Below are 26982 nucleotides of genomic sequence, written 5' to 3'. Positions count from 1 at the left end.
AAAATTTAGGGCAGAGATTCTCCTAGATGTTGATGGAGTCCCAGGGATGGTAATTTATGTTGTGATAGGAGGAGGAAATATTTTCTGAGCACTATTTCTTCTCCAGGAACTGCAGGATGATGTACAGAAGACAAAAGAAGCCTTTCTCCAGAATTCCACTCTCCTGGATCGTCTTCCACAGCTCAAGGAGTCTAGTACCCACGTGCCCCTCTCCACACAGCAGCATTTTCTCCAGAGGGCTTCTTACTTGGAAAAGATGCTGCTTGTGAAAGCTAACGAATTTGAGGTTCATGTCCTTTTTCCATTCAAGTCATAGACTTGGACTTTTGCAAGCTACCATCAATCCCTTATAGCTGATGAAGGAATAGTTATTAGTACTTTATGGACTGCTCAGGGAAACCACACAATCGAGATGCCCTGAATATAAAGACTCCCTGATGTGATTGTCCAACTACATGAGCAATGGACAGATCTTAAGCAAACATCTCATCTTCATTGAACATGTTAGTTTAAGAAGTGAAATGTTCTATTCCTTACACTGTTCGGATCTCATAGTTATTTGGATCTTCAAGTGGGATACTTGAGTCCTAGATGTAGCTGCTTAAACCATAGCCATTTGTTGTATTCTTGATTCATTTTTTGAAAAGCCTTTAGTGCATGAGCTGTCAAAAGACTGCCTAGAGGCCAGGGAGCGCCAGTGTCCCACCTCCGTATCAATAGCAAGACTCTGGGAACGGAGTACTCACTAACCCTCCTCTATCTGCCTCCTCCAGCAGGCGATCCATCCATCCCTAAAGGCTCAGTGCTTTGCCAGAGGCACAGGGTAAAACAAGGAGTCTTCTGAATAGTTAAGATAATAATGAGCTGCTAGGGGTTGAAAACCCCTTGAGCTTTCATCAGCTTCCAAGACTGTGCTTAATTTTGTTATATATGCACATGAAAATTATTTCTAATGAAAATTTCTCTTGTTCTAGTTTGTTCTTTCACAGTTCAAGGATTTTGGGGAACGGTTGGAATCTTTAAAAGGTCTCATTACGCATGAAGAAGAGCATTTGGATAAACTCTGCCATCAAGAAAAAGAGGGAAATCCTGACTTATTCCTGGTATTGCCAATGTTTGTGTTTCCTTAGGGCTTAGACTCACCATAGGATAAAAAAAATAAGCTAATAACTATTGAGTTACAGAATCTGTTCATGTCTTCACTCTTGAGGCTGGAGGATGCTCATTTAAAAAAAAGGTGGGAGGCACCTGGGTGGCTCAGTCAGTTAAGCGGCCAATTTCAGCTCAGGTCATGATCTCGCAGTTTGTGGCTTTGAGCCCCATGTGAGGCTCTGTGCTGACAGCTCGCTCAGAGCCTGAAGCCTGCTTCTGCTTCTGTGTCTCCCTCTCTCTCTCTGTCCCTCCCCTGCTCACACTCTGTGTGTGTCTCTCTCTCAAAAATACATAAACTTAAAAAAATTTACTTTTGAGAGAGAGAGCATGCAAGCGAGCAGGGGCCAAGAGAGAGGGAGAGAGAGAGAGAATCTCAGGCCAGCTCCACATTCCCAGTGCAGAGCCTGATGAGGAGCTTGAATCCATAAGCTATGAAATCACAACCTGAGCCAACGAGGTGGATGTTTAACTGACTGAGCCACCCAGGCACCCCTGGAGCATGGTCATTTACATGCTGTTCATTCTTGCCTTATTTTCCCTAAGGCCTAGAAAAGTATGACAACATAGAGCTCTATTTTAGTAATATGCCACAGTAAATTTAGGAGATTTAAAGTTTTTGACATCTTTACTAATTAGCTTCAGTGAACTAGAATAATCTAGGCATTGGCTGTTGTGATTAATTGAATTTTTCTGGTTAGCTGAAGATCAAAAATGCAATATCCTATTACATTTTGTATTTTTTCTTAATTACCTTAGTAAGTATAGTATCAGTAACAAAAATGAATGGAAGAATTAAAGAGTTCTGGAACCTACAGACTCCTCAGGACTCATATTTGTAAAATTGATCAAGAGTCAGCACACTATCCAAATCCCATCTTACACCAGTTTGCATAAAGTGTTATTGGCACCCAGTCATGCCCTTCCATTTTTTTAAATATTTTATTTATTTTTGAGAGAGAGAGAGAGCGTGAGCATAGGAGGGTCAGAGAGAGAGAGGGAGACACAGAATCTGAAGACAGGTTCCAGGCTCTAAGCTCTCAGCACAGAGCCCCATGCAGGGCTCGAACCCACGAACCATGAGGACGCTTAACTGACTGAGCCACCAGGAGCCTGCCCTTCCATTTATTATCTATGGAAACTTTCATGCTGCTGGGGCAGAGGTGAATAATTGTCGCAGAGATCATATGGCCCATAAAAGCTAAATTATTCATGATCTAGCCCTTTACAGAAAAAGTTTGCTGACCCTGACCTAGATTACAATGGCAGAGTTCTATAGCAATAACATGGATATTGTCAAGGATGTTTGCTTAAAATACCATTGACCTAGATGCTGTCCCTGGAATATTTTAAAAATAAAATTTTCATGAGGTTTCTTTCACATGATTTCATGTTCTTTCAAAATATGGATGTTTATGTATCGTGCTTTGCTAGAGTTATTTTAAGGACTGAATTTTCATTGGCTTTGTAGGTAAACTGCATCATCTGTTGAAGGTCAAGTTGTTGGCAAGATACGTGGGACTTTTGCAGTCCAAAATGGGCCCTTTCAAAAAAAAAAAAAAGACAAAACTCCTTTCTCATTTCCGTCTTCCTTAAAGGCAAAATCTGAGATCATTTTCTATTTCCTGGGCCATTTCTGTGCTGACCATGTGTGCACTTGTTCTAGAAAAGCCGCAGGAATGGGAGACCAGGGTTTAGGTCCAACTCTCGTACTAACTGGCTGTTTGATTGTGGGCGAGTCATCTACTTACTTAGGTCCCAGTTTTCCCTCATTTTTGAGATAAGGGTGGTCTCCAGGATCTCTGTGTCCTTTTCATCATCAAGATACCTTATTATCCTCCAGAAACCTGAATTTAATATCTTTTTTAATAGAACCATGTGCTGACACTGACAGCCCAATCACCTGATGTTGAACATCTGAATGAAGTAAGCCTCAAGCTCCCGCTTAGTGACATAGCCATAAAGACGTTACAGAATATGAACCGACAGTGGATTCGGGCCACAGCCACAGCCCTGGAACGCTGCAGGTCAGAGCATTGCACCTCTGTCGTTCTGTTTCGGTGAAGCTAAAATTATTGACTTGAGCTCAGTAATGTTGTTGTTTTATGGTTCTGTTTTGTCTGTTTATAAACCTTTGTAGTGAGCTTCAGGCAACTGGATTGAATGAAAAGTTTCTTTATTGCTGTGAAAAATGGGTCCAGCTTCTGGAGAAGATAGAAGAGACGCTCAAGGTGACCATGGCTGACAGCCTCCCAGCTCTCCTGGAACAGCAGAAAACATACGAGGTAAACCTGTGCTCTCACTGATTTGTACCCTCGCCCTGGGGCAGGAGTCGGGGAGGGATACTCATTGCATTCTAATTAAGTCTATCAGTCCCTAAAAACTAAATATAGGTCTTTAATCAGATTTGCCAGTTGATTATTTGTAAAATTCTCACACATTTCATAAATGTCAACATTTTGTTTTAGCGCTCTATTTTATTAATGACAGAACTAGACTTTCTGCAGTAGGGGAAAACTTCTAGCACAACTTTGCTTCCACAGAATGCAAATATAGCAAGAGCAGGCTAAAATACTTCAACTCATCTTTGCATAGTCACTGAATAATTCTCTAAAATATTGAAATGCCCAATATAATTATAATTGCAGCCTTAATAATTTGACCAAGGTTATTCCCCATGCTTACGCTGATGTACATTCAGAAGTACTCTTGAAAGTTATAGGCAGAGGCTGCATTTTCAAAGTGTGCCTGATTAGGTCATTGTAATTTTTAATGTAACTGATTTAAGTCTTCTTTGTTACATTAAGGTCCTCCAATGAAAATGAAGTTAATTGAACCAAAAAAAAAAAAACCTTGAACAATCTTGATTAAATTACCAAACCTCATTTCCGCCTTAGTTTCCTTAAGTGGGTATGGTAATAGTACTGAAGTCTGAAGGTGGAGGAATAAGTGAAACAATGTATATTTTACCCAGTACCTCACAGATAGTAAACGTCCAATAAATGGGCTTTAGATGTCCTTGTTACTAGGCCTGTTTGCTTCTGAGATTATATTCATAGGTGATGGTGACGTGATGGTTGAGTATTTTCACAATTAGGCTCAAATGATTTGAAAATTAATCATCTCCCGTGTCCTCTGTTAGAGCTTATATTTTAATAGGAAATATAAGCTCCAGGTTCATAAACAAGGATCTACTGGCCGGTATTTTCTGTTTTAACTCCTATGCAGATGTTAGAAGCTGAAGTGTCTATAAACCAGACCGTGGCTGATTCCTATGTTACTCAGTCCCTAGAACTCTTGGATACAATAGAAATAGAGAAGAGGTAAGCTATCTGGGGCCTATGATGGGTGGGTGGGTGGGTGTGGGTGTGGGTGTGTGGGTGTGTGGTCTATCTGTGTGTGGAAGGTAACACAGTTAAAACTGGCCTCCCACCCATGAAAATCGACCACTTCAGTCAAGTGCATAACCCACAGTCATGTCAGTTGGTAGATATCATGAGGCCAATCTTCTGACTGTTTATTAGGGTAGGGACATGCTATGTGGCCATAGAAATGTCAATCATGCTTTTGTGTATGATAGGAGGGTGGCATTAGCAAACATTAGTGCTTTGCGAATACTCCCTCGCCAAGTGAAGAGTTAACTAAGGTTTTACTGCAAAGGATTCTTCTGTAGTGTTTTACTCTCTTTATTCAGCCTCATGAAATTGTGCTACTTAAAAAATAGTTTGGGGGTGCCTGGGTGCTCAGTGGGTTAAGCATACAACTCTTGGTTTTGGCTTAGGTCATGATCTCACAGTCGTGAGATTGAGCCCCATGTTAGGCTCCCTGCTGGATGTGGAGCTGGCTTAAGATTCTCTCCTTCTCCCTCTGCCCCTCTAAAAATAAATAAATAATAATAATAATTCTTAAAGTGCTGCTATTCCCAGCAGGTGGCTACAGCACATGGTTGTGAATGAAGGGATTTCTCTCTATGCCACGTACATGGTGGTGTCGCTGGGCAGTGCCAGCCAGGCTGAGCAGAGCCCCTGATGCCAGCCTGGTGACATGAGCCTGCTCACACAGCTGGTACTCATGACAGAGTCCTGAATTGGCCTGGCCTCTTAAATGCTTCTCTAAGCATCCTGATAGGTATTGCTTTTCCTACCCCTCAGCACTCATATACCTAAATTTTCTTTGAGCATATCTAAGAAATACAAAGTCCATTTCTTCCTAGCTCCGAAGTTCTAAATTCAGCCTCATTCCAGGATGATAAACGAGAGTTGATCCGTGCAACAAATCACAACTTTCCTATAATAAATAAAAGGCCTTACTTCTCATGTGATGAGTATTATTTATCCAGAAAAGAACTTCGTTGAGTAGTTTGCAAAAAGCATTTTCCTTGTTGCTGAAATTTTGTAAAGCACAGTGTGCAAGTTACCGAGAATGTCACATGGTACCTACTCATCATTACCCATCGGTCCAATATTCAGTTTTCCATACAGCATGTGGAATAATGTAAGTTAAAATGACTTACGTTTATCTAAAGGATGCAAGTGTCCATGCTGGCAAAATACCAGATCACATGCAAATATCTCCTGCTAAACGCCTTTTGCCAATCACTCACTGCCTCTGCCCCAACCTTAAATTTCCCAACATCTTTTAAGTTGAATGGTACTCAGATTTGAAAAAAGGTTTTTTTTCCTGACAATTAGGCACATAAACAGGAAATCTGAATTTCTATGATACGTTGGTAGCTATTTTTTTCTATATGTCGGTGACAAGATTCTCTAACCATTTATTTTTCCCAAGACTGGAATTTGTCTCAAAGTTCACGAAACTGAAGGAACAGTGGCAGAGTGCCGCCCAGAGCGTCCGGCAGAGGAAGAGCCACGTGGATGGGCTGGTGGGACAATGGCGGTACTTCACCACCTCCACAGAGGACCTGCTCCGCTTCCTCACCAACACCGGCCACCTGCTGTCTGCAGCGAAGAGCCAGGATTGCCACAGCCTCCACCAGACTAGAAGGCTGATCCATGAGCTGAAGGTAGCGCCTACACAGTAGTGGTGTGAGGACTGCAGTGTGGTCGTTATTTGCAGGATGTGCACTCACGTCAAGTTTTGTTTTTTAATATATTGTGATTCGAGTGTGCTCTCTGTACTGGGAAGACCAGCTAGACAGGGTCACCGTGACTCTCTCCAGCCTTGTGGTGTCAGAAAGCCCATCTTATCCATTCATCCAGAAACAGTGAGGCTCTCTTGGGCTGTGGGAGCAGGGATGGCATGGAGATGGGTGGGTAGAGTGGGGCAAGCCTGAGTCCTTCCACAAGTACGGACTCCTTCCACCCAAGCTCTTAAGGCACTGACTGATGAATAACTTGACCACCAGTGTCATAATTTACGGTGGAACTCTTGCTTACTCTTGAAGGGCAAAGTCATTTAGGCAACCAAGTTTTAGCTCCTTTTTTTTTTCTATTTTAATTCCAGTGTAGTTAACAGGCAGTGTTATGTTAGTTTCGGTGTACAGTATAGTGACTCAACAATTCCACATATTGCTCAATACTCATCAAGATAAGTGTGCTCTTCAGCAGCCGACTTTTCAGAGAGTTGCTTAATGAGCATAGGTTTAGAGTGATTAGTTGGCAGTCCCCAAAATATGTTCCATTTAGCTACAGAATCACTCTTCACTGTAGAGACACAGCTAAATGAAACACCACCCTTTTGAAATCCTGTACTCATTTCATTCATTTATCCAGTCATCAGATACCAACTGAAGATCTGCTCTGTGCCAGTCACTGTTTTAAATACTGGGCATGTGGTATGGACAAAGGGAAGAGCCTTGCTCTCAGGGAGATAGTCAGACAAATTAATAAACAAGGAAATACTAATTGGTCTGATTGGTGGGGAAAGTCAGACAAATCAAGCAATAAACAAAATATCGGATTGCAATAGGCATATGCAGACAAAACAGGACGAGTCATAAAGGGCTGGAGGCTACTTTCAGTTGAGTGGCCTCTGGGGACATGACGTTTAAACAGGAGCCTGAATGATGAGAAGCAGCCAGCCGTGCAAACATCTGGGGAAAGAACTTTTCAGCCAGAAGGAATGTCTTACCCAAAGTCCACAAGTTGGGAGGAAACTTCACGAAGCAGAGAAACAGAAAAAAGGCAGGTGTGAGTGGACTATAACCAGGAAGGCAGGCGTGGAAGGGAGTGAATTTGAGAGGCAAGTGGGAGGAGCCCTGTGTAGGTGAGATGTGGTAGCCAGATTATAGTCCTGCTGTAATTGGAAGCCTTTGAAGAGCGTCAGTTGGAAGAGGAGCAGCATGATACCATTTGTGTTGTTTTTGTGTTGTTTTTAATGCAGTCTCCACACCCAGCACGGAGCCCAATGCAAGGATTGAACTCATGACCCTGAGCTCAAAACCTGAGCTGAGATCAAGAGTTAGATGCTTATACTATTGAGCCGCCCAGGCGCCCTGTTACAATTTGTCTTCTTTAAAGCTCCTTCAGCTGCTCTGGGAGAGGACAGATAATAGGGGAGCCAAAGGAGAGGAAGGAATCCCACCACATTGCTTATATCTTGTTGCATAACAACAGTCATTGATTATTAGCTCTCACAGTTCTCCGGGCTGACCGGGCTCAGTTAGGTGGTTCTTACTTAGGGTCTCTCAGGAAGTTCCAGTCACGTGGCGGTGGGGGGAGGCTCGCTCACTTTCATGTCTAGCACTTACCCTGGAAAGACTCAGACAGCATCATTCTCTGTGGTCTCTTCACATGGAGGCTTCTGGTAGCCACACTTTTTACAAGGCAGCTCAGTGGCACAAAGGTGCAGGTCCCAAGAAAGAGAGATCCAGGGAGAAGCTGTACGGCCTTCTAGACCTACCCTCAGAAGCCTCATACGTCACTTCTATCATCCTCTGTTAATCAAGGCTACCACACGTGCTTACACGGGATTCACAGAAGGGGACAGAGACACCACTGCTTGATGGGGAGGGATGGCAAGGTTCTGGAAGAGCATGTAGAACTAGGAATATTGTGGGCATTTTGTGAAAAATACAGTCTCCTATACCCTGTTAAAAGGCCATTTCTGTAGTCTTGGATAGTTGTTATGGTGGATAAGAAAAGGGTGGTCATAGTGAAGATTAAAAAAGTTTGTAATAGAGTTTACAAGACTTCCTTATGGTTTGGATGTGGCAAGTAAATAAAAATCTAAATCAAGACGACTCTAGACTTGATTAATCCTGGCGTAAGCATCCTGGTGGGTGGTGTGCTGTTGACCAAGTCAGGGAAAATTGGAGAAGAAGGTCTTTAGAGAAGCTTAAAATGACTAATAGATGTCTGTCTCTTTGGCCATACATTGGAAAGACGAGTGTGATGTGCTGGCCACTCCCCGCGTTGTGGTCCCTCTTACTTGCCTGTTCCTGAGAGGACAGTCTGCTTTCCTGCCTTATACTGGGTTATATCAGGTATTCTCAGAACTACCTTTGTTAATCAGTAACCTGTTGATTTTTTTTAAACATCCGTTCCCATTCTAGAAATTGCCTACATTATATCTCCCTTGAGAAATTTGAAGATGAAGGAAATCCTATTTAGAAATCCTGAACCCAAATGCTTTTGGGAGTATGAGTCAATTTAAAAGTTCTTACTTCATTTTTATAGTGTAAATAGGTAATTTCAGCCCCTTTAAAGAAGAGCGTGGAGGGGCCTAGGAGGCTCTGTTCGTTGAGCATCCAACTCTTGATTTCGGCTCAGGTCATGATCCCACAGTCAGGGGGATCCAGCCCTGTGGGAGGGCTCCGTGCTGAGTATGAGCCTGCTTAAGATTTTTTCTCTCTGTCTCTCCCTCTGCCCTGCTCCCCCACTTTCAATCTCTCTTAAAAAAACAAAAGAGCCTTCATGATACTCAAATGGAATGTCGTATAGTTGGCCCTTTAGAGCCTATATTGGTGCATATGTTTAAGTGCCCATAATAAGTTTAAGTGTACATTTTTGTATTTTGCCTTTTTTATTCTCTCTTTTTACATCTGTTTAGCACAATGTGCACATTTTACTCTCTTGGGTTAAGAATAAGCTGACTCTTCCACCATGATCGTAATGGATATTTGCTCTTAATTTCAAGTCTAATATGCCAATCATTTTCTTATACTCTTAGATCCATTTATCTTGGAGGCTCTTATACTTTGAAGCATATTTTTTATTTATGTTTCTGATCATTACACTAAGAATGTTTTCTCTTAACAACCATTGGAAATTATTTTAAGAACACAGTACTTGGGGTAGTGTGGAGTAGTGTAAAAAATAGCCTTAGATGTGAGTGTGTGTGTGTGCGTGCATACATTCTAACTTATATATAATTTAACATTTATTATTAGGAAAAGCTCTGAAAGAAATGTTTGCAAATACATACAACTGCAGTTTGATAGTATCAGAAGTTTAAGGAAATCACTTTTTTGTGTTTTTGGCTTTTTAGAGTAAAGAAATTCATTTTCAGAGACAGCACACCACCTATGAACTAACCTTGGAAGCTGGGGAAAAGTTACTGAACACAGCAAACCTGGAAACAAAAGAGTTGATTGACAAGAAAATCAGTCAACTCCACGACAACTGGAAGGACACAAAGCTCCAAGTAGGAGAAATGATTAACCAGTTGCAGAGCAATATAGAGGTAAACTCACCAATTTGCTTTTCATGATCTTCAAATCCAGTCCATAGAATTTTTGTTTGCTGTGCAAAAATGGAGATGATTTTAGGAAATCACAATACTGTAAGTTTTCCAAGGGACTTTGAGTCCTACTAAGCATGCTAGTTAGTTACTTAATGTAAAATAATAATACAATATTGAAAAAGTTCAATGTTAAATATATAAATACTTGAGGTTCTATATCATACTCACTTTTACAAAACAGGAAATTTGTTCATGGTTCATGCAAGTTCTATACATAAAGCTAATGTTCTACCTATGGTCTGACCTTGGGTATGGTACATGAAAATAAACCCAATGATACTTCTTCCTTTGTCATCAGAGAATGCACTTTTCTGTATAAGTGCATATAAGAATTTTGCAGATAATTTATGATTATATTTTTAAGAATCAAAATGTTTTATTCTGAGTCATTATTAGGAAAGAATTATTATTTTGTTATGCTAAAATATACCAAAGTATTCTTAAGGCTCTGAGCTGCTTTGAACCTATGGCCCTATACAACTGTGCTGTCTGAATACTTTTTGTATTTTTTTATTTTTTTCTTTTATATTCTTCTCTAAAGAGTATTTAAAGTGGCCTATGTTTAATTTTTGTTTCTCTGAGCATACCTATCCTTACAGCCCACTTCCTAATCTATTGTGTGTGTACCAACACCATATAACCAAGCTTATCAGAGATGGTTTGTTTGGGGGTTTTCTTTTTTTAATGTTTGTTTATTTTTAAGGGAGAGACAGAGTGCAAGTAGGAGAGAGGCAGGGAGTGAGAGGGAGACACAGAATCTGAAGCAGGCTCCAAGTTCAGAGCTGTCAGCACAGAGCCCGACGTGGGGCTCAAACTCACAGGCCATGAGATCATGACCTGAGCTAAAGGGGGATGCTTAATCGACTAAGTCACCCAGGTGCCCCCCAGGGATAGTTTTTTTGAATAAAAGATAAATATGTGCTGAGTTATAGCCTGAACATCTCTCCTATGAATAAAGTATCTGAATTTTATTTGGCATATGGGCTATGTGAAGTTTATTAACTAGCAAATATTTGTTGAGCACTTCCCCTGTTTGTAAAACATGGTGGTAAAGGTAGTTAATGGTTTGGAGGGAGAAATAAGGACTTGGTTTCATGTCTCTCTTCACTTCCTTCTTGGTTGTGTTCCAGAGAGTTGATGTTGCGAGACAAGCGGCCTCCCCTCATGTGAATTCTGTGTTGCCGTAGAATAGGGGCGACTCAAGTGTGTTTAGGTATCAGTAGTACCGTGGAAAGTTTTACTTTATGTTTGTCTACTTCTAGTAACCTCAGGAGTAGACGCTTATTCCAGTGAATCTGTTATAAACATTCTGAACTTGAAAATGCAGGCAACTATTTTCTCAGTGATATAAGATTAAAGGAAAAGAGGTGGTGTGAAAGAAAGAAAGAGAGAAAGAAAAGAAAGAAAGAAAGGCATTGCAGAGGTGAAGGGGTCTGGGCAGGTAGACTGCAGGCTTAGGTCGACCTTGACTGGCGTGCTTATGTGCTAAGCACATATTCTTGGCCAATCAGTTTTCTCTGAGCCTCAGTTTTCACATTTTAAAATTGAATCCCTGTTAGTCTCCTAAAATTATTATAATTACAATGAGATGATGAAGTGCTGTAAAGTGCTTTAACAGACGGCAGCAGTCAAAGCAGTGGTGAGAAATGTGGAGTGAAGCTTCACTATGAAAGTCACTAAAGCCACGCCCTTTCCAGAAAGAGAGAGAGTGCACAGGGACATTAGAAAGAAGACAAGAAAGTGGTTGAGTACTTTTGCTTTATGATGCTATCAGTGTGTACCCAAGACTATAAGCATTAAAAATTAATTCTTACAGTAGCCTTTCAAATGTGAACATTCCCAAAACTAAAATAAAAAAAAGATTAGAGAGATCGAGGATATAGGGAAGGAAGAAGAAATCTTTCAAAGCAAAAGCCAACCAACTCAATAGTTGACATGAGCCACACATAAAGCCGCGCCAGGGTCAAGAACTATACTGGTATTCATCTGCTTTTAGACTAGTCTATTTGAGATAAGATACCGGGTTGCTGTGGGATTTACAAAAAGACACTTCATGGAGTGGATTAAATGAGTTATTTGGTTTCTGCGATTCATTCCTAAAGAGCAAAGTACTTACCAATTTTAATACTGTTTTCAAATAGACCTGGGACCAGTGTGAAAAGAAAATCAAGGAGTTGAAAAGCAGGCTGCAAGTTTTAAAGGCACAAAGTAGAGATCCTCTTCCAGAACTTCATGAGGACCTCCATAAAGAAAAAGAGTTGATTAAGGTACTGAAAGCTGCAAAGTCGAGTTCCAGATACTCACTTAGTGGTTCTGAGAGAAGCTGGAGTGTTTGCCTTTCCGTTCTGTGTTGAAAATGTGTTTCCATGTTCCATCAGAAAACATTTCCCTTGTCTTCTATCTAAAATAACATCCTGGTCTCTAAAGCAATTAGAATTCATGCTTTTGGGGCACCTGGGTGACTCAGTTGGTTAAGCGTCCAGCTTTGGCTCAGGTCATGATCTCACAGTTCGTGGGTTCGAGCCTTACGTCAGGCCCTGTGCTGACAGCTCAGAGCCTGGAGCCTGTCTTCAGATTCTGTGTCTCCCTCTCTCTCTCTGACCCTCCCCCGCTCACGCTGTCTCTCTCTCTCTCTCTCAAAAATAAATAGAAAAAAAAAATTCATGGTCTTTGAGATCCATGTATAAATCTGAGAAAGGCTTTTGCAGAAATTCTTCTTAGGAGTTGGGTCCTCTTTCTGTTTGTTTCTCTCTTCTGTAATATAAGATGTGGCCTCTGAGAATACACTGAAACCTGTTCCCTTAACAAATGACCTTGTCTTTGAAATGAGAGTAAACTATTATTAAAGAATTCCTTTTTTAGAAGCCAACAAATAGGCTGGAGTTTTTGCTCAAATATCACATTTTTATAAAACCTCCCAAACTATATTCTGCCTAGTTGATACAGCTCTGGCAATTATTGGTGGACGTATTAGGCCTTTGCAGAAGACTTTTGCAGAAAATGGATAAGAATTTGGACCAGTAAAATTCCCAGGTCAGGAACAACACCCCTCCCTTCCCTATCTGTAGGTTTGATCTTTTAAAAAAAACATCCAAAGCCGAAGGGAATGGTTTTTCATCTTTTTTCTTCCTTCAGTGACTTCAGGAATCACCTTGAAAATTTTAGGAAGAAATAAGTAGTCCCATATCGCAAGCTGTGGCAGAAATTAGTGTCCTTCGCCCTGCATCTTTTTTCTTCTTTGTAAAACTTTGTAACATGCAAAACATTTCCAACTTAACACATAATATGACCCACTACCATGAAACTGTCACCCAGCTGAAAAAATAAAACATTGCAAATACGGTTTAAGTGTCCTACACAATCTCCAACGTCCTTTCCCTTCCCAGAGGTGCCCACAACCCTGACTTAGGTGTTTTATCATTCTTGTGCGTTTCTTTATAGTTTTCCTACAAGTGTATGTAGCTCTCAATGAAATTAAACTTTATATAAGCAGTGCCATTCTTCCATACTAAAGTCATAAGGTTACATTTCTACATTTTCTACGTAAAGTTTTCAAATTTATGTCTTTATTCATTTAAGAATTGACTTTTGCATATGTTTTAAAGTAAAAGATCCAATTTTTAACTTACATGGATAATCATATGGATGGCCATTGCCCTGGTGCCCAAAGTCCAGTGTCAAATATGAAGTTTCCACATACTGGCGGTTTTTCTCTTGGATCTCTATTCTATTGGTTTACTTACCTTGGCCTTTATATCAAATGATCTTGATGACTGCACTTTATTATACCAAATCCTAATTTCAGGGATGATGCGTGTACCCATACTTTGTTCTCCCACGTTAGCTTGAATGTCCTTGGGTCCTTGGTCTTCCACAACTTTTAGAAGCAGTTTGTCAAACTAGGAAAAGCCCTAATAAGAGTTTCAGTGGTATAATATCAGATCTATAGAGGGGTGCCTGGTTGGCTCAGTCGGTTAGGCTCCGGCTTCGGCTCAGGTTATGATCTCACGGTTCGTGGGTTCGAGCCCTGCGTCGGGCTTTGTGCTGACAGCCAGCTCAGAGCCTGGAGTCTGCTTCGGATTCTGTATCTCCCTCTCTCTCTGACCCTCCCCTGCACACGCTGTCTCTCTCTGTCTCTCAAAAATAAATAAAAAACATTAAAATAAAACTTTCTGAAAAAGATCTATAGATAAATTTGGGGAAAATACACATCTTTTTGACATTGAGTGCTTCTATTTTTTTTTTATTTTTTATGTCTTTATTTTGAGAAACAGAGACAGCGAGCGGGGGAGGGGCAGAGAGATTCGGAGACACAGAATCTGAAACAGCACAGAGCCCGAAGCAGGGCTTGAACCCACAGACTGTGAGATCATGACCTGAGCTGAAGTCAGACACTTAACTGACTGAGCCACCCAGGCGCTTCTATTCTTGAATATGACGTTTCTCCTTTTGATTGTGTTCAATAATGTTTTATAATTTTATGTAGTACTATACATCTTTTGTTACATTTATTTCTTGCATATTATTTTTGACACTATTGAAAATACTTTCTAATTATATTTTCTATTTATCACTGTGCCTAGAAATGATCATTTTTGAGTCATATTATATTCAACCATCTTGCTAAACTCTTTTATTAAATCCAGTAATTTGTGTGTATATTCTTTTAGGACAGTCACCATCTGTAGAAAATTATTTTTTTCTTAATTTCTTTTTTTTTACTTCTATACTTTATTTTTCCTGTACTTTCTGCACTGGTCGGTACCTCCAAAACATTTTTTAGTAGAATTGATAGGTGGCGGCTTCTTTGCTGTGCCTGATTTTAAGGAGAACGATTCTGACGTTTCAACATTAAGTATGGTATTTGCTGGCGATGGCTTTATTAGGTTAAGAAAAATCTTATCCCTAATTTTCAACATTTTAGTATCTCTACGTCTTTAGATGTAGCTCTAGACTTCAGGGACAGAGGGATTTGGAGTCACTCTCCCAGGTGATACACAGATTTTCCTCCATGAAGTCTGGAAACCAGATAGAATGTGAACTGTAAACTCGTATGAAGGCATAATATGTCCCAAGTGTCACACTCTTCAGTTTCCACAGCCTCCATGTCCTGCCTCTCAGTGGAAAAATCAGGAAGAGAGGCCAAGAGCATTGAGTTCATCAATCCCATGATCATATTCCAAAAAGAACTCCAGTCACCTGAAGCCTGTCGAGGAGAGTGTTTATCATTCCTGAATCACTTGGGAGAGATACACTAACCACTTGACCACTGGGCTTCACTGTCCTCCTCAGAAGATTACATTCTGGTTACATTGCAACTGACATATGGACTAGCACTTCATGACGTACCAGCTTTTCACTTTTATGGACATCTGTGTTCACAAGACTTATCAAATGATTGAGTCTTATTTTTAAAATAATTTTTGAGTAAGATTGTCACATGGTTCAAAATTCAGGTGTAGGGGCACCTGGATGGCTTAGTCGGTTAAGCGTCCACCTTCGGCTCAGGTCATGATCTCGCAGTCCGTGGGTTTGAGCCCCACATCGGGTTTTGTGCTGAGAGCTCAGAGCCTGGAGCCTGCTTCTGATTCTGTGTCTCCCTCTCTCTCTGCTCCTCCCCCATTCATGCTTTGTCTCTCTTGGTCTCTCAAAAATAAATAAAAGTTTAAAAAATTTTTTTTAAGTGTAAAAGGCATACATGAAAAATTTTTTTAATGTTTTATTTAATTTTGAGAGAGAGAGAAAGCAAGTGCGTGCGCGCAACATGAGTGGGGGAGGGGCAGAGAGAGCAAGGGAGACAGAGGAAGTGGCTTCATGCTGACCACAGCTAGCCCATGTGGGGCTCGAACTCACAAACCACAAGACCAGGACTTGAGCAGAAGTCAGACACTCAACTGACTGAGCCACCCAGGTGCCCCAAAAATTTTTTCTCCCATTTGTTCCTCTCCACAGAGGTAATCAGTGTTACCAATTTGTTGTGCATTCTTCCAAAGGTATTTTATGCATATACAGGCCAATATTTATATATATACACTTTCATTTTTTGGTCCTATTTTTACCCAAATGGTAAGAGAGAAAAATGGGACTTGACAATCTGTTAAGTGAGTCCACAGGCAAAGGCTTTAATGTTGCTCTGCTGGGTTTGAGTCCAGTTCATGTTATGTAATCAAACAACTAAATTTTACATCTCATGTTCTGTGAACAGTGGGAATCTTATAGGCAATATGGACGGTTTATCTGGTTAAATTAAGAAAAGGAAACTTATCTGACTGGCATGTTCCCTTTTGCAACTATGATTTGGTTGGCAAGTCTAGAGTATTTTCATTTAAAGACAGAACCGTGATTTTTTAAATACTTGTACAAAGAGTGATCAGTCATAGTAAACCTCCACAGTAGACCTCACCCTATATAACTGTGATGATTCTCTCTACTCTTCTTATTTTATGAAAATTTTGAAGCTCTTGAGACATTGCCAAATTTGTGTGTGTGTGTGTGTGTGTGTGTGAATAATTGTAAGCATGATGAGTGTTAGACAGGAAAAAGACAGGGGGCTACAAGAGTGTCAAACGGGGATCCTGATCCTGTCTGATGACTCAGAGAAGGCTCCTCTGAGGAATTACCCTTTGGTCTGAGATCTGAAACTGTAAATAGGAATTAACTAAATATATTTGTGGAAGCATCAGGGTGAAGGAGTGGGTAGCATTTCAACTAAGTAAAGAAATATAAATTTAAATAACTAATCATTATGCATCTTAAATTTGTCCACTATACATATTAAACTTGTCCAATTATACATATTTGTACAAAGGTATGGTCCCCTTATAGTCTATAGTTAGCAAAAGTCCACACAGAATCTGCTGTCATCCACGTTACTAGAATCATGAGGGTAAAACTAGGTAACAAGAGTTTAAAAAATTTTTTTTAATTTTGGTTATTTTTGAAAGAGAGGGAGACACAGAATCTGAAGCAGGCTCCAGGCTCTGAGCTGTCAGCACAGAGCCCAATGCTGGGCTGGAACCCACAAACCATGAGATCATGACCTAACCTGAAGTTGGATGCTTAACCAACTGAGCCACTCAGGCACCCCTAAGTGATTTTTCTTCTGATAAAGATATTTCTGAAACTCCACGAAACCTTGTGTTTTAATTTTTTTTAATGTTTATTTTTGAGAGAGTACCGGCGGAGGAGGGGTAGAGGATCCAAAAGGGGCTCTGTGCTGACAGCAGTGAGCCCAATGTGGGGCTTGAACTCACAAAGAATGAGATCATGACCTGAGCAGAAGTCACTCAACTGACCAAGCCTCCAGGTGCCCCTCCATGCAACCTTTAAAAAGAGTTCTGTGGGCCATTTTAGTAAGTGTACATTTCTGTCAGCAAGTTATGCGATCAGGCAATGTAGCTTTTAGAACTCTGGAAATGAATCAGGGTTAACACACTTCTAGTGTTGCTGCCCCTCAGAATTATTTCTGATATCAATGAAGCAGCCTCTTCTTTCTATTGCAGTAGATAAGTACTAATGGAGACCTTTAAAACGTGCCAAAGAATGAAGAATTGTGAACACAGTAAAAATCTGGAGGATTCTTATGTTCGGCAGTTTTCCTTTTACCTCCCCTGTTGTGAAAGCGATTTTGAGTCCTAGAATTCAGAAAGTTTATGTTTGACACATTTTTAAAAATAATTGTCTCCATGACCAGAGATTTTCTGCTAACCAGTTTCTGCCGAATAGGAGAAAAGAATTTATTTTTTCTTCCATTATGTTCATTTTTTTGGAAGCCTACCCAAAAGAATTCCCTTTGAACAGAAGCCGTTATGATTGCCATGGTAACAACAATGCATTTCTTAGGTTATTTTCTTTTTAAAAATGGGAAATCCTACTTTATACAACATTTCTGTAGCATTGTTTCAGAATTAAAAGTGTGTGTGTGTGTGTGTGAGAGAGAGAGAGAGATATGTTGTGGCTAGAGTCCAAAAATAATTTCTTATCAATAAAGGTAAAGACGTACATGGCTTTAAAATGGAACTAATTCTGTAAAAATCTGAACTACCTGAGCAAATGAGAGTGAAGGTAGGAAGGAATTTTCCTTTGAGAAAAGGGCGGTGAAGAACCAGCCAACCACAACAGCCGCCGCTGCCCTGGGCTGTTTCTCATTCAGAAGGTCCCGCCCCCTTCCCTGGCCTCCCCTCCCCCAGAGTCCAATCAAAGGATTAGCCTACAGGTTTGGAAACAACAGCAGCTTGAGTTAAAGGGTTTTTCCCCCCCCCTTCTTGTGTTTAAATGCAGGAACTAGAGAAGTCTTTGGCCAACTGGACCCAGAACTTGAAAGAACTTCACACTCTGAAGACAGACTTAACCCAGCACATTCTTGCGGAGGACGTGATGGTTTTGGAGGAGCAAACAGAGCATTTGCACAGACAATGGGAGGACCTCTGCTTGCGAGTAAGTCAGTTAACTGCAGGGCAGGGCTGTTGTGGAGTTTATTGAAATGTCTCCGAAGGCCAGACAAAGTAAAAATGGGCTTAATTTCATTGAACCGGAGGTCCTTTTCAGTGGGAGCCCCGGCCGGCTGCTGTTCCTTTAGAAGGCAGTAACATGGATAACAGACTTGACCCTTTGTTTCTCCAGCACTCAATGCTGGAAGTTTGCACACTTTTAATAAGCTTTTTAAAAACTCACCTTTAATGGGATGGGGGAGGGGGGAATTGCAATTACCGGCAGCTGTGAGCTCTCTGCTCTCTGTCTTATACAGATAACCAGCACCCATCAGTATATTAGAATCAGGACTTCAGCAAAGAGGTCTCGTCCGGCCTTAAGAGCCGTGTCTCTTCAGTATCTCTCTGGGCCGGAGATGAACAGCAGGAGTCTTACTTAGTGCCCGGCACCAGGGGTATTTCATCTGAGAACTCTGTATTCACAGCAATCTGATGTTCCTTTCAAGTAGCTGGGGGGTTTTTTATTTAAAAAAAAAATTTTTTTTGCATTTATTTATTTTTGAGAGACAGAGAGAGACAGAGCATGAACAGGGGAGGGGCAGAGAGAGAAAGATACACAGAATCTGAAGCAGGCTCCAGGCTCTGACCTAGCGTTCTGAATAGAGCCTGACGCGGGGCTCTAACCCACAAACCGTGAGATCATGACCTGAGTCAACGTCAGACGCTCAACCGACTGAGCCACCCAGGCGCCCCATTAGCTGGTTTGTTTTTTTATTAACTCTCTAAAAAAACTATCAACAGCCACACTTAGTACCTCAGTGAATCACTTCTCCTTAATAAAAATTGGACCGTGGTTAGGGTACGGTAACAGTCCGTGTTTGTGACGGGATGGAACTAAAGGAGTCAAAAAGAGCTTTGTTTTAAGAACATATAATCCAAGAAAAATAAGTTCCTTAATCTCATTTTTGTGAATTAAGAAATGTATTTAAAAGATGAAATTCACCTTTGAGTGCTTTTGAATAAAGCAAAATAATTTTCCCTTCTTGATTTTAGTATTTAATCTTCACAATGAACCATAATTTTAAATGATCTCTTAGAATTTTTATTCATATTTTATATAAAAGGAAATATTTAGAGTATGTGAAAAGCACCCTAAAACTTAAGGTAGAAGCGGGAGACGGGGACCCAGATGTTTTTAATTGTTACCATTAGAAGGCGCTGTGCAAAATGCCAGGATTTTTAAAAGGCTAAGATAAATAGATGCCCTGAGGAATGGAAACACAAAATTTGTTTTTTAGGGATAGTTCGTTGAGCCTTCTTAACACATTTGGCTGGGTGGCTGTATAAGCATTAGTCTTTTTGCCTCACTCTGAAAACATTACTTGTTTTCATTGTACAAAGCAGGAAAATCTTTGGGAGTTCTCCCTGTGAGGCAGGGTGTTGAAACTTTATCCGGGGCGCCTGGGTGGCTCAGTTGGTTGAGCATCCAGCTCAGGTCACGATATCACAGTCGTGAGTTCGAGCCCCGTGTCAGGCCCTGTGCTGACAGCTCAGAGCCTGGAGCCTGCTTCGGAGTCTGGGTCTCCCTTTCTGCCCCTCCCCCTCTCATGTCTGTCTCTGTCTCTCTCAAACACAAATATTAAAAAAAAAAAAAAAAAAAAACTTTATCAAAAGAACTCTTAGCTACTTCTCTTAACCCTAAGATTCTAAAGACTTTTAAGAGCTGAGAATACTTGTGTACATTTAGAAAGTCTGATTTTCATTCTTTATATTTAAGTTGTAAATTTGAACCCTTTGAGGAGGAAGTCAGCTCAGGGGTTGCTAATGCATAATGGAGCATTGGGTATTTGGGGCCAGCCTCCTCACTACAGACCAGTATTTGGTGTTATTTCCATACTTTCCATCCAAAGCCAGAGGGCATAATGGGAAGGTAAATTAAATGAGTGATATGCATTTGTTTTTTTATTTTATTTTGCTTTGTTTTGGAAATCTACCACTAAAATAGTGAAATAACGTCTGTAGTTCATTTGTATTATAAATGTTAAATTAATGTTTTGATCTAGATTATAGTTTTCAAGTTGAATAAGCAGGACATTGGCCTTAAGGAGAAATAAGGAATTGATCATTTTTAAAAAGGTAAAATATTTGGGGCACCTGCGTAGCTTAGTCGGTTAAGTATCCAACACTTGATCTCAACTCAGGTCTTGATCAGAGTAATGAATTCAAGCCCCATGTTGGCTACATGCTGGGTGTAGAGCCGGCTTTTAAAAAAAAAAAGATAAAAGATTTGGGTCATAAAACTAAATTAGCATGTAGTAAGCCATCAGTAAAGGTATATTAAAAGAATAAGGATCAGAAGAAACGTAGGGGTGATGTTTACTGTATTTATCTAACCTTTCCTATCTAATTTTTAATGTAACCTGGTAATAATAGATATGCATTGGATAAAACTGAATTCTTTCGATCAGTTACACTTCAGACATAATCTTTATTTTGTTGCTTTTTGTGGCATTTATCAAAGGTGTGACTGTTGATGTTGAACCCTAGGTATTAGTTAAATGGTGATTGAAGTCTCTAGGGTTACTGATTAAAATGCATGAAATTCATGGTCTTTTTAATGGGGGGAAGGGAAAGGAAATACTTTCCTTCCTGCCAATACTCAGCTGCCAAATTCATTTTCATTACCAGGTGGCTATACGCAAACAGGAGATTGAAGACAGACTCAATTCATGGATTATGTTCAATGAAAAAAATAAAGAGTTGTGTGCGTGGCTGGTGCAGATGGAAAACAAAGTTCTACAGACAGCAGATCTTAGTATTGAAGAAATGATTGAAAAGTTACAGAAGGTAAGCAGGAATACCCAGATGGCGGTCATTAGGACTGCCGTGGAGTTCTCTGGCCTCATTCCCAGGTGCATGGTGGCGTAACATATTAGGGATGTTTCTAATAACACTGCAAAAATGTGAAGGACTGGCGTGCCTGGGTGGCTCAGTCGGTTGGGTGTCCGACTTCAGCTCAGGTCATGATCTCAGGGTTCATGGGTTCAAGCACCGCGTCGGGCTCTGTGCTGACAGCTAGCTCAGAGCCTGGAGCCTGTCTTCGGATTCTGCACCTCCCTCTCTCTCTGACCCTCCCCTGCTCTCTCTCAAAAATAAAACATTAAATTAAAAAAAAAGGAAATATGAAGGACTTCTCACTGTCTTCAGTCCTTGGCAGAACAACGTTGGTAAGCGATGACTCCGGAGAGATGGGAGCACAGGACCATGGCGGGAAGCCCGACCGGAGCGTGGCTCTTGTCAGCTCCAGCATCAGTTCACGCGCCAGGCGAGTCGTGGCTTCTCTGGCTGTTGCTGTGAAGGAGCTCCCATCACCAAAGGGGAGAAACCAGCAGCGACTGGGGCTCATAATTTTGAAATGGCCATCAGCCTCCACAGGGAAGGGCTTCTTGCTGGGGTCACCCAAAATGCCACTCAGTTACTTCAGGAAAGCTCTTACTGATACCAGGCTAATTTAGTTAAGCTCCATTATCGTCGATGACCAAATTGGTTGGATTAGAACAAATCTGGAAGGAGGAACTAGGGGTGTTGAATTAAGAAATTAAATTAATTCTCCCCTATGGGGTTCCTGGGTGGCTCAGTCAGTTAAGCAACCCACATCAGCTCAGGCCATGATTTCGCTGGTCCTGGGTTTGAGCCCCTGTGTGGGGGTCTGCATTGACAACGTAGAGCCTGCCTCAGCTCTTCTGTCTCCTTCTCTCTGCCCCTCCCCCATGCATGCATGTGCACTCTCTCTCTCTCTCTCTTGTTCTCTGTCAAAAATAAAAAAAATTTTTTTTGCCTTGTTTAAACAAGGTATTTTTTTATTTATTTTTGAGAGACAGAGAGAGAGAGACAGTGTGAGCAGGGGAGGGTCAGAGAGAGAGGGAGACACGAATCTGAACCCAGCTCCAAGCTCTGAGCTAGCTGTCAGCACAGAGCCCGACGTGGGGCTCAAACCCATGAACCGAGAAATCAGGACTTGGGCCGAAGCAGACGCTTAACCTACTAAGCCACCCAGGCGTCCCTTTTACCTTGTTTAAAAAGCCTGGATGGCTCAGTTGGTTAATCGTCCGACTTTGGCTCAGATCATGATCTCACCTTTTCCGAGTTGGAGCTCCACATCAGGCTGAAACAGAACCTGTTTCAGATTCTGTGTTTTCCTTTCTCTCTGCCCCTCCCCTACTCATGCTCAAGCTCTCTCGCTCTCTCAAATAAATATTTTTAAAAATTAAAAAGAAAAGTAACTACTGCTGCACATATCACACATGTGCCAAGTGGGTGCTCTTTGACTTTTTTGCTGTTCACTAAAGAGTTGCATTACAGGTGAGAGAAGTTTTTGATTTTTATTTTTTTAATATTTTGAAGAGGCAGCTGTAGATTTGTGACTAGCAAAGAAATGCATTTTCAGTAGTAACTGAGGCTTTGTGTTTTGGTGCCTTTGCCAGGACTGCATGGAAGAAATAAACTTGTTTAGTGAAAACAAGTCACAGCTAAAGCAAATGGGTGACCAGCTGATCAAAGCTAGCAGCAAGACCAGAGCGGCCGAGATCGAGGACAAACTCAGCAAAGTCAATGACCGCTGGCAGCATCTTTTTGATGTCATTGGATCAAGGTGAGACATGGCCTGAAAGTTACTCTTATTTTCTAGGGACAGTGGTTACTTCACACATCTAGAAACTAAGCTTAGTCTTCTCTAAGGCAGCCTAGCAGTTTCATAAATTCAGAAAGGCTATATTTGGTCAAAATCAGTGAGAATTCTTATTTCAACCTCTTAGGAAGATTATATTTTAATATATCACACTTTAATATTTTTTCTTTAGCTTAAAATCGCATATGAAGTTAGGTTTAAATGAGAGCAGCTGGAGCTTTAATTTGAGCAGAGATCCTGGAGGAAGTATTATTTAGAAATTTTAACTCTGTGTAGTGCTTGCGTGTCCTGTGGATGAAATCACCCTGCCCGTTCCCGCTTGTCCATAGACGAAGATAAGGAGGTCTGATTTCTGGATGCTCATCTGCAGCCCAGTGGGCATCTGCTCCTAAGATGTGGCCTTAGGAGGTGTGTCTGTAGCCGCAAATCAAAGCTATATTCTCTAGTGCAACCTTATCAGAAATAAGACTGGTAATTTTACGTCCCCTCACAGAATAATGAAGATGACACCACCCAAAGCTTTTAAGTGTCTTTTGCCTTCAAATGCTCTCTCCAAAGACAGACCCCGACCAAAGTGTTTTTCACGGGCAACCTGGCATGCAAAACATGGTCACTCAGCCCCGGGACCCCTCATTCAGCTTTGTATTTACCCTGCCGAGCGAGTCTTTTACATAACCGTGCGCTCAGCCATTTGGAACACGCGTAAGATGCAGAATGTAAGGAGAATGAAGAATTAGGGAGTAATGAAAATAAGATGCTCTGAATAATTTGGCATTTATTTCTTTGACCTCACTGTTTACTGTAAACGGTAAGTGAACCTGATTCAATCAGCAGGGGCGCCAGGCTCAGGGCTGTGAGAATTACAGACAGGAAGTAAGATGAGTCAATTACATTAATGGGAACGGACATCTGAGCAGCTGTAAAGCCAAGTGGGTTGAGAGCTCAGAGCTCATCTTCCTGGAGTGGGGGGCAGGGATTAGGAGGAGCCTTTCAGAAGAGTGGTGTTCCCAGATGGTCCTGAGTGATGGATTGGGATCCCTGAGTGTTACTGGTGGCAGAGACGGTTATGTTCTGAGCAAAAAGGGATCGAGCAGCATGGAAGTCTTTTGGGAAATGACAAGAAGTTTCATTGGCTCAAATATAGGAGATAAAGCTAGAGAGGTAGATCAGGCCTGATGCTTAGAAGACCTTGAATCTCAACTGAAGACTCGGCCTCCTAAATAAAATCTCAGTCATTTCATGGTTCTTTAGCAGTGGAGGGTTTGCTGAAACAAACATAAGTGTGATTTGGCTGGCAGCATAGGCTGGGCTAAATTCAACTTGTGTTTATTGCCAGTTGGGGGAAAAAATCTGTAGAAACTCATGGTGGTAACCCAAATAAGGATTAAGAGCACAGGGTTTGAGCACATCCTGACTTTCCCTCAGTGAAAACTTGCTTGGCATCTAATCTTTTTTGTTTTTAATGTTTATTTATTTTGGGACCAGAGAAAGAGACAGTGTGAGCGGGGGAGAGACAGACAGGGAGACACAGAATCTGAAGCAGGCTCCAGGCTCTGAGCTGTCAGCACAGAGCCCGACTCGGGGGTGGAACTCACGGACCATGAGAGCATGACCTGAACCGAAGTCAGACGCTTAACCAACTGAGCCACCCAAGTGCTTCATATCTAAGCCTCAGTTTCCAAATCTACAAAATGTGTCTAATAGCACTGCTTACACCAGAGGCTGCTGTGAGGATGAATTGTGTGTGTATCGCATGTGGCACAGGACCTAAAGTAGTATGTGTGTTAAATGAGAGAGGATTCCCTCAGTTGTGCCTCATGCTAAGAGGCCTTTCTTCCATGAGACCAGTATCTTTGCCAGTCTTATTTCCAGTGCTTAGAACAGTGCCTCAGAGAGGCACCTGGGTGGCTCAGTTGCTTAAACATCCCACTCTTGATTTTGGCTCAGGTCGTGATCTCATAGGCTCCGAACTGTGCATGGAGCCTGCTTAAGGTTCTCGCTCTCCTTTTCCCTCTATCCCTCCCTGACTCACACTCTCTTTAAAAAAAAAAAAAAAAAAAAAAAAGGTGTCTCAGTTATTTGTTGACATGAACATTCCAATGCTTAAGAATGGCATCCTATCTGTTGGGTAAATTGTGTCTAGTATGTCTTTGTTGACATTGTCTTCATCTCCTAAGTTTCCTTGAGCACCTGGCGCTAATCGAGGGTATGATGACATCAGACCTATTTATGGATCCTTCAAGAGCAAGGTCTAGATTATGCTTCCTGAAGACTAGATTGACAGTCTATTCTTTTTTTTTATGCTTATTTATTTGAGGGGGGAGGGGTAGGGAGAGGGGAAGAGAGAGAATCCCAAACTGTGTCCTATCAGCACAGAGCCCACATGGGGCTTGAACTCATGAACCACGAGATCGTGACCTGAGCCAAAAATCAAGAGTCGGATACTCAACCAACTGAGCCGCCCAGGTGCCCCTGCCTATATTCTTGACCATGTGCTTTTTACATACGATTTCACTTAATCTTCATTGTCATTCTGAAAGGTAGATACCGTTATCCCATTTTACAAATAAGGCAGCTGCAAAATTGAAGATAAGGAACTTGCCCATAATTATATAGCCAGCACGTGAGGCATGAGGATTTCAACTCCTAGTGGTGTTGCCTCCCTCCCGCCCTGCCCTGGACACTTCCGTTTGTAGTGAATAGAACATAATGAGAGCCTAATCCCTTTAAGCCTGGAAGACTTGGGAGGGAGTCATTTCTCTTATCTTAAAGCAAAGGCCAGGTGAGAGGATGGCTGCGAGCCTAAGAAACTCTGAGCTAGGTTTACCCTGCAGGTGAGTTTGTGGGTTGAGGCTGCAAGTGGAGACCTCCATAGATTAGCCTCACGTGGACTGAGCTCCTTGGCTGATCTCTGACACCGATTCCAGACTGGGCACTACACACAGGTGTGTCACGCCGGGGGAAGGGGTCGGGGGCACAGGCTGCAGACTTTAGACTTGAACAGTGCCAAGCCGAACCTTTAGTCCTGCAGGATGCACACACGGCCTCATTTGCCCACAGAATTCCGGACACCATTTAACCCTTTGTGTCCTGCCCACTGTACTCTGCGGCTGTCCCCTGTAGCGGGGGCAACATCTACGGGAGATTTGGAGGAAGAGCCTGCCTAGGTACGCAGCCCTGTGGCTTCAAGATTTTAACTACAAGCCTTTAACTTCAGAGTTTAGAATGGTGTTTAAAAGTCTGTAACCTCGGGGGGGCCTGGGTGGCTCAGTCAGTTAGGCGTCCGACTCTTGATTTCGGCTCAGGTCATGGGATCGAGCCTGCTTCAGGCTCCACGTTGAGCAGGGAGTCTGCTTGAGATTCTGTCCCTCTCTCTCTGCCTTTCTCTCTCTCACAAAATAAAATAAAATTAAATTAAAAAGTCTATGACTTCAGTAAATCAGGGAAGGCCTTTTGTTTTGGGTATGTTCTCAACAAAATAAAAGTAAATTTCAAAAGACTCTACAAAACATTGAAACAGGGTTACCTAACCACATTAAGTTTCTGACCATTTCAAGTAGTAGGCTTCATTATGGAACGGATAGAAGAAACCCATGTTGTTTTATAAGTGCCAGGTTCCTTGTACAAATCATTTCATTCTTTTTTTTTTTGTAATGTTATTTTTGAGAGAAAGACAAAGCTTGAGTCGGGGAGGGGCAGAGGGAGACACAGAATCTGAAGCAGGCTTCAGGCTCGGAGCTGTCAGCACAGAATCCGATGATGGCCTTGAACCCACAAACTATGAGATCATGACCTGAGCCGAAGTCGGACACTGAACCGACTGAGCCACTCAGGCGCCCCTAAATCATTTTGTTCTTGCAACAACCCTGGAAGGCTAGTATCCTCCATTTTACGGAGGGGACACTGCAGGTCAGAGAGGGTAAATAACTCACCCAAGGGCAGAGGCAGTGCTGCACTATGCACCAGAAGAGCGCTTGGCTTCCTTGAGACTTGGCTTTTAAAGGTAGTTTATTA

General features: G+C 41.6%; 1 protein-coding gene across 1 annotated transcript in view; it reads left to right on the top strand.

The window, feature by feature from the left end:
• SYNE2 (spectrin repeat containing nuclear envelope protein 2) overlaps positions 1–26982 on the top strand; it is a 231749-nt gene that overhangs the window by 170057 nt on the left and 34710 nt on the right. The window contains exons 80-90 of the mRNA XM_029952525.1: positions 107–286; positions 975–1103; positions 3022–3176; positions 3290–3434; positions 4378–4472; positions 5938–6172; positions 9598–9792; positions 11994–12119; positions 18133–18288; positions 20970–21128; positions 22766–22932. Of these exons, the coding sequence (XP_029808385.1) occupies positions 107–286; positions 975–1103; positions 3022–3176; positions 3290–3434; positions 4378–4472; positions 5938–6172; positions 9598–9792; positions 11994–12119; positions 18133–18288; positions 20970–21128; positions 22766–22932 (1742 nt within the window). The remainder of the gene's footprint in view (positions 1–106; positions 287–974; positions 1104–3021; positions 3177–3289; positions 3435–4377; positions 4473–5937; positions 6173–9597; positions 9793–11993; positions 12120–18132; positions 18289–20969; positions 21129–22765; positions 22933–26982) is intronic.

Source organism: Suricata suricatta, chromosome 9 (genome assembly GCF_006229205.1).
Source record: "Suricata suricatta isolate VVHF042 chromosome 9, meerkat_22Aug2017_6uvM2_HiC, whole genome shotgun sequence".
Classification (NCBI taxonomy): domain Eukaryota; kingdom Metazoa; phylum Chordata; class Mammalia; order Carnivora; family Herpestidae; genus Suricata; species Suricata suricatta.
This window is presented reverse-complemented; position numbering and strand designations above follow the sequence as displayed.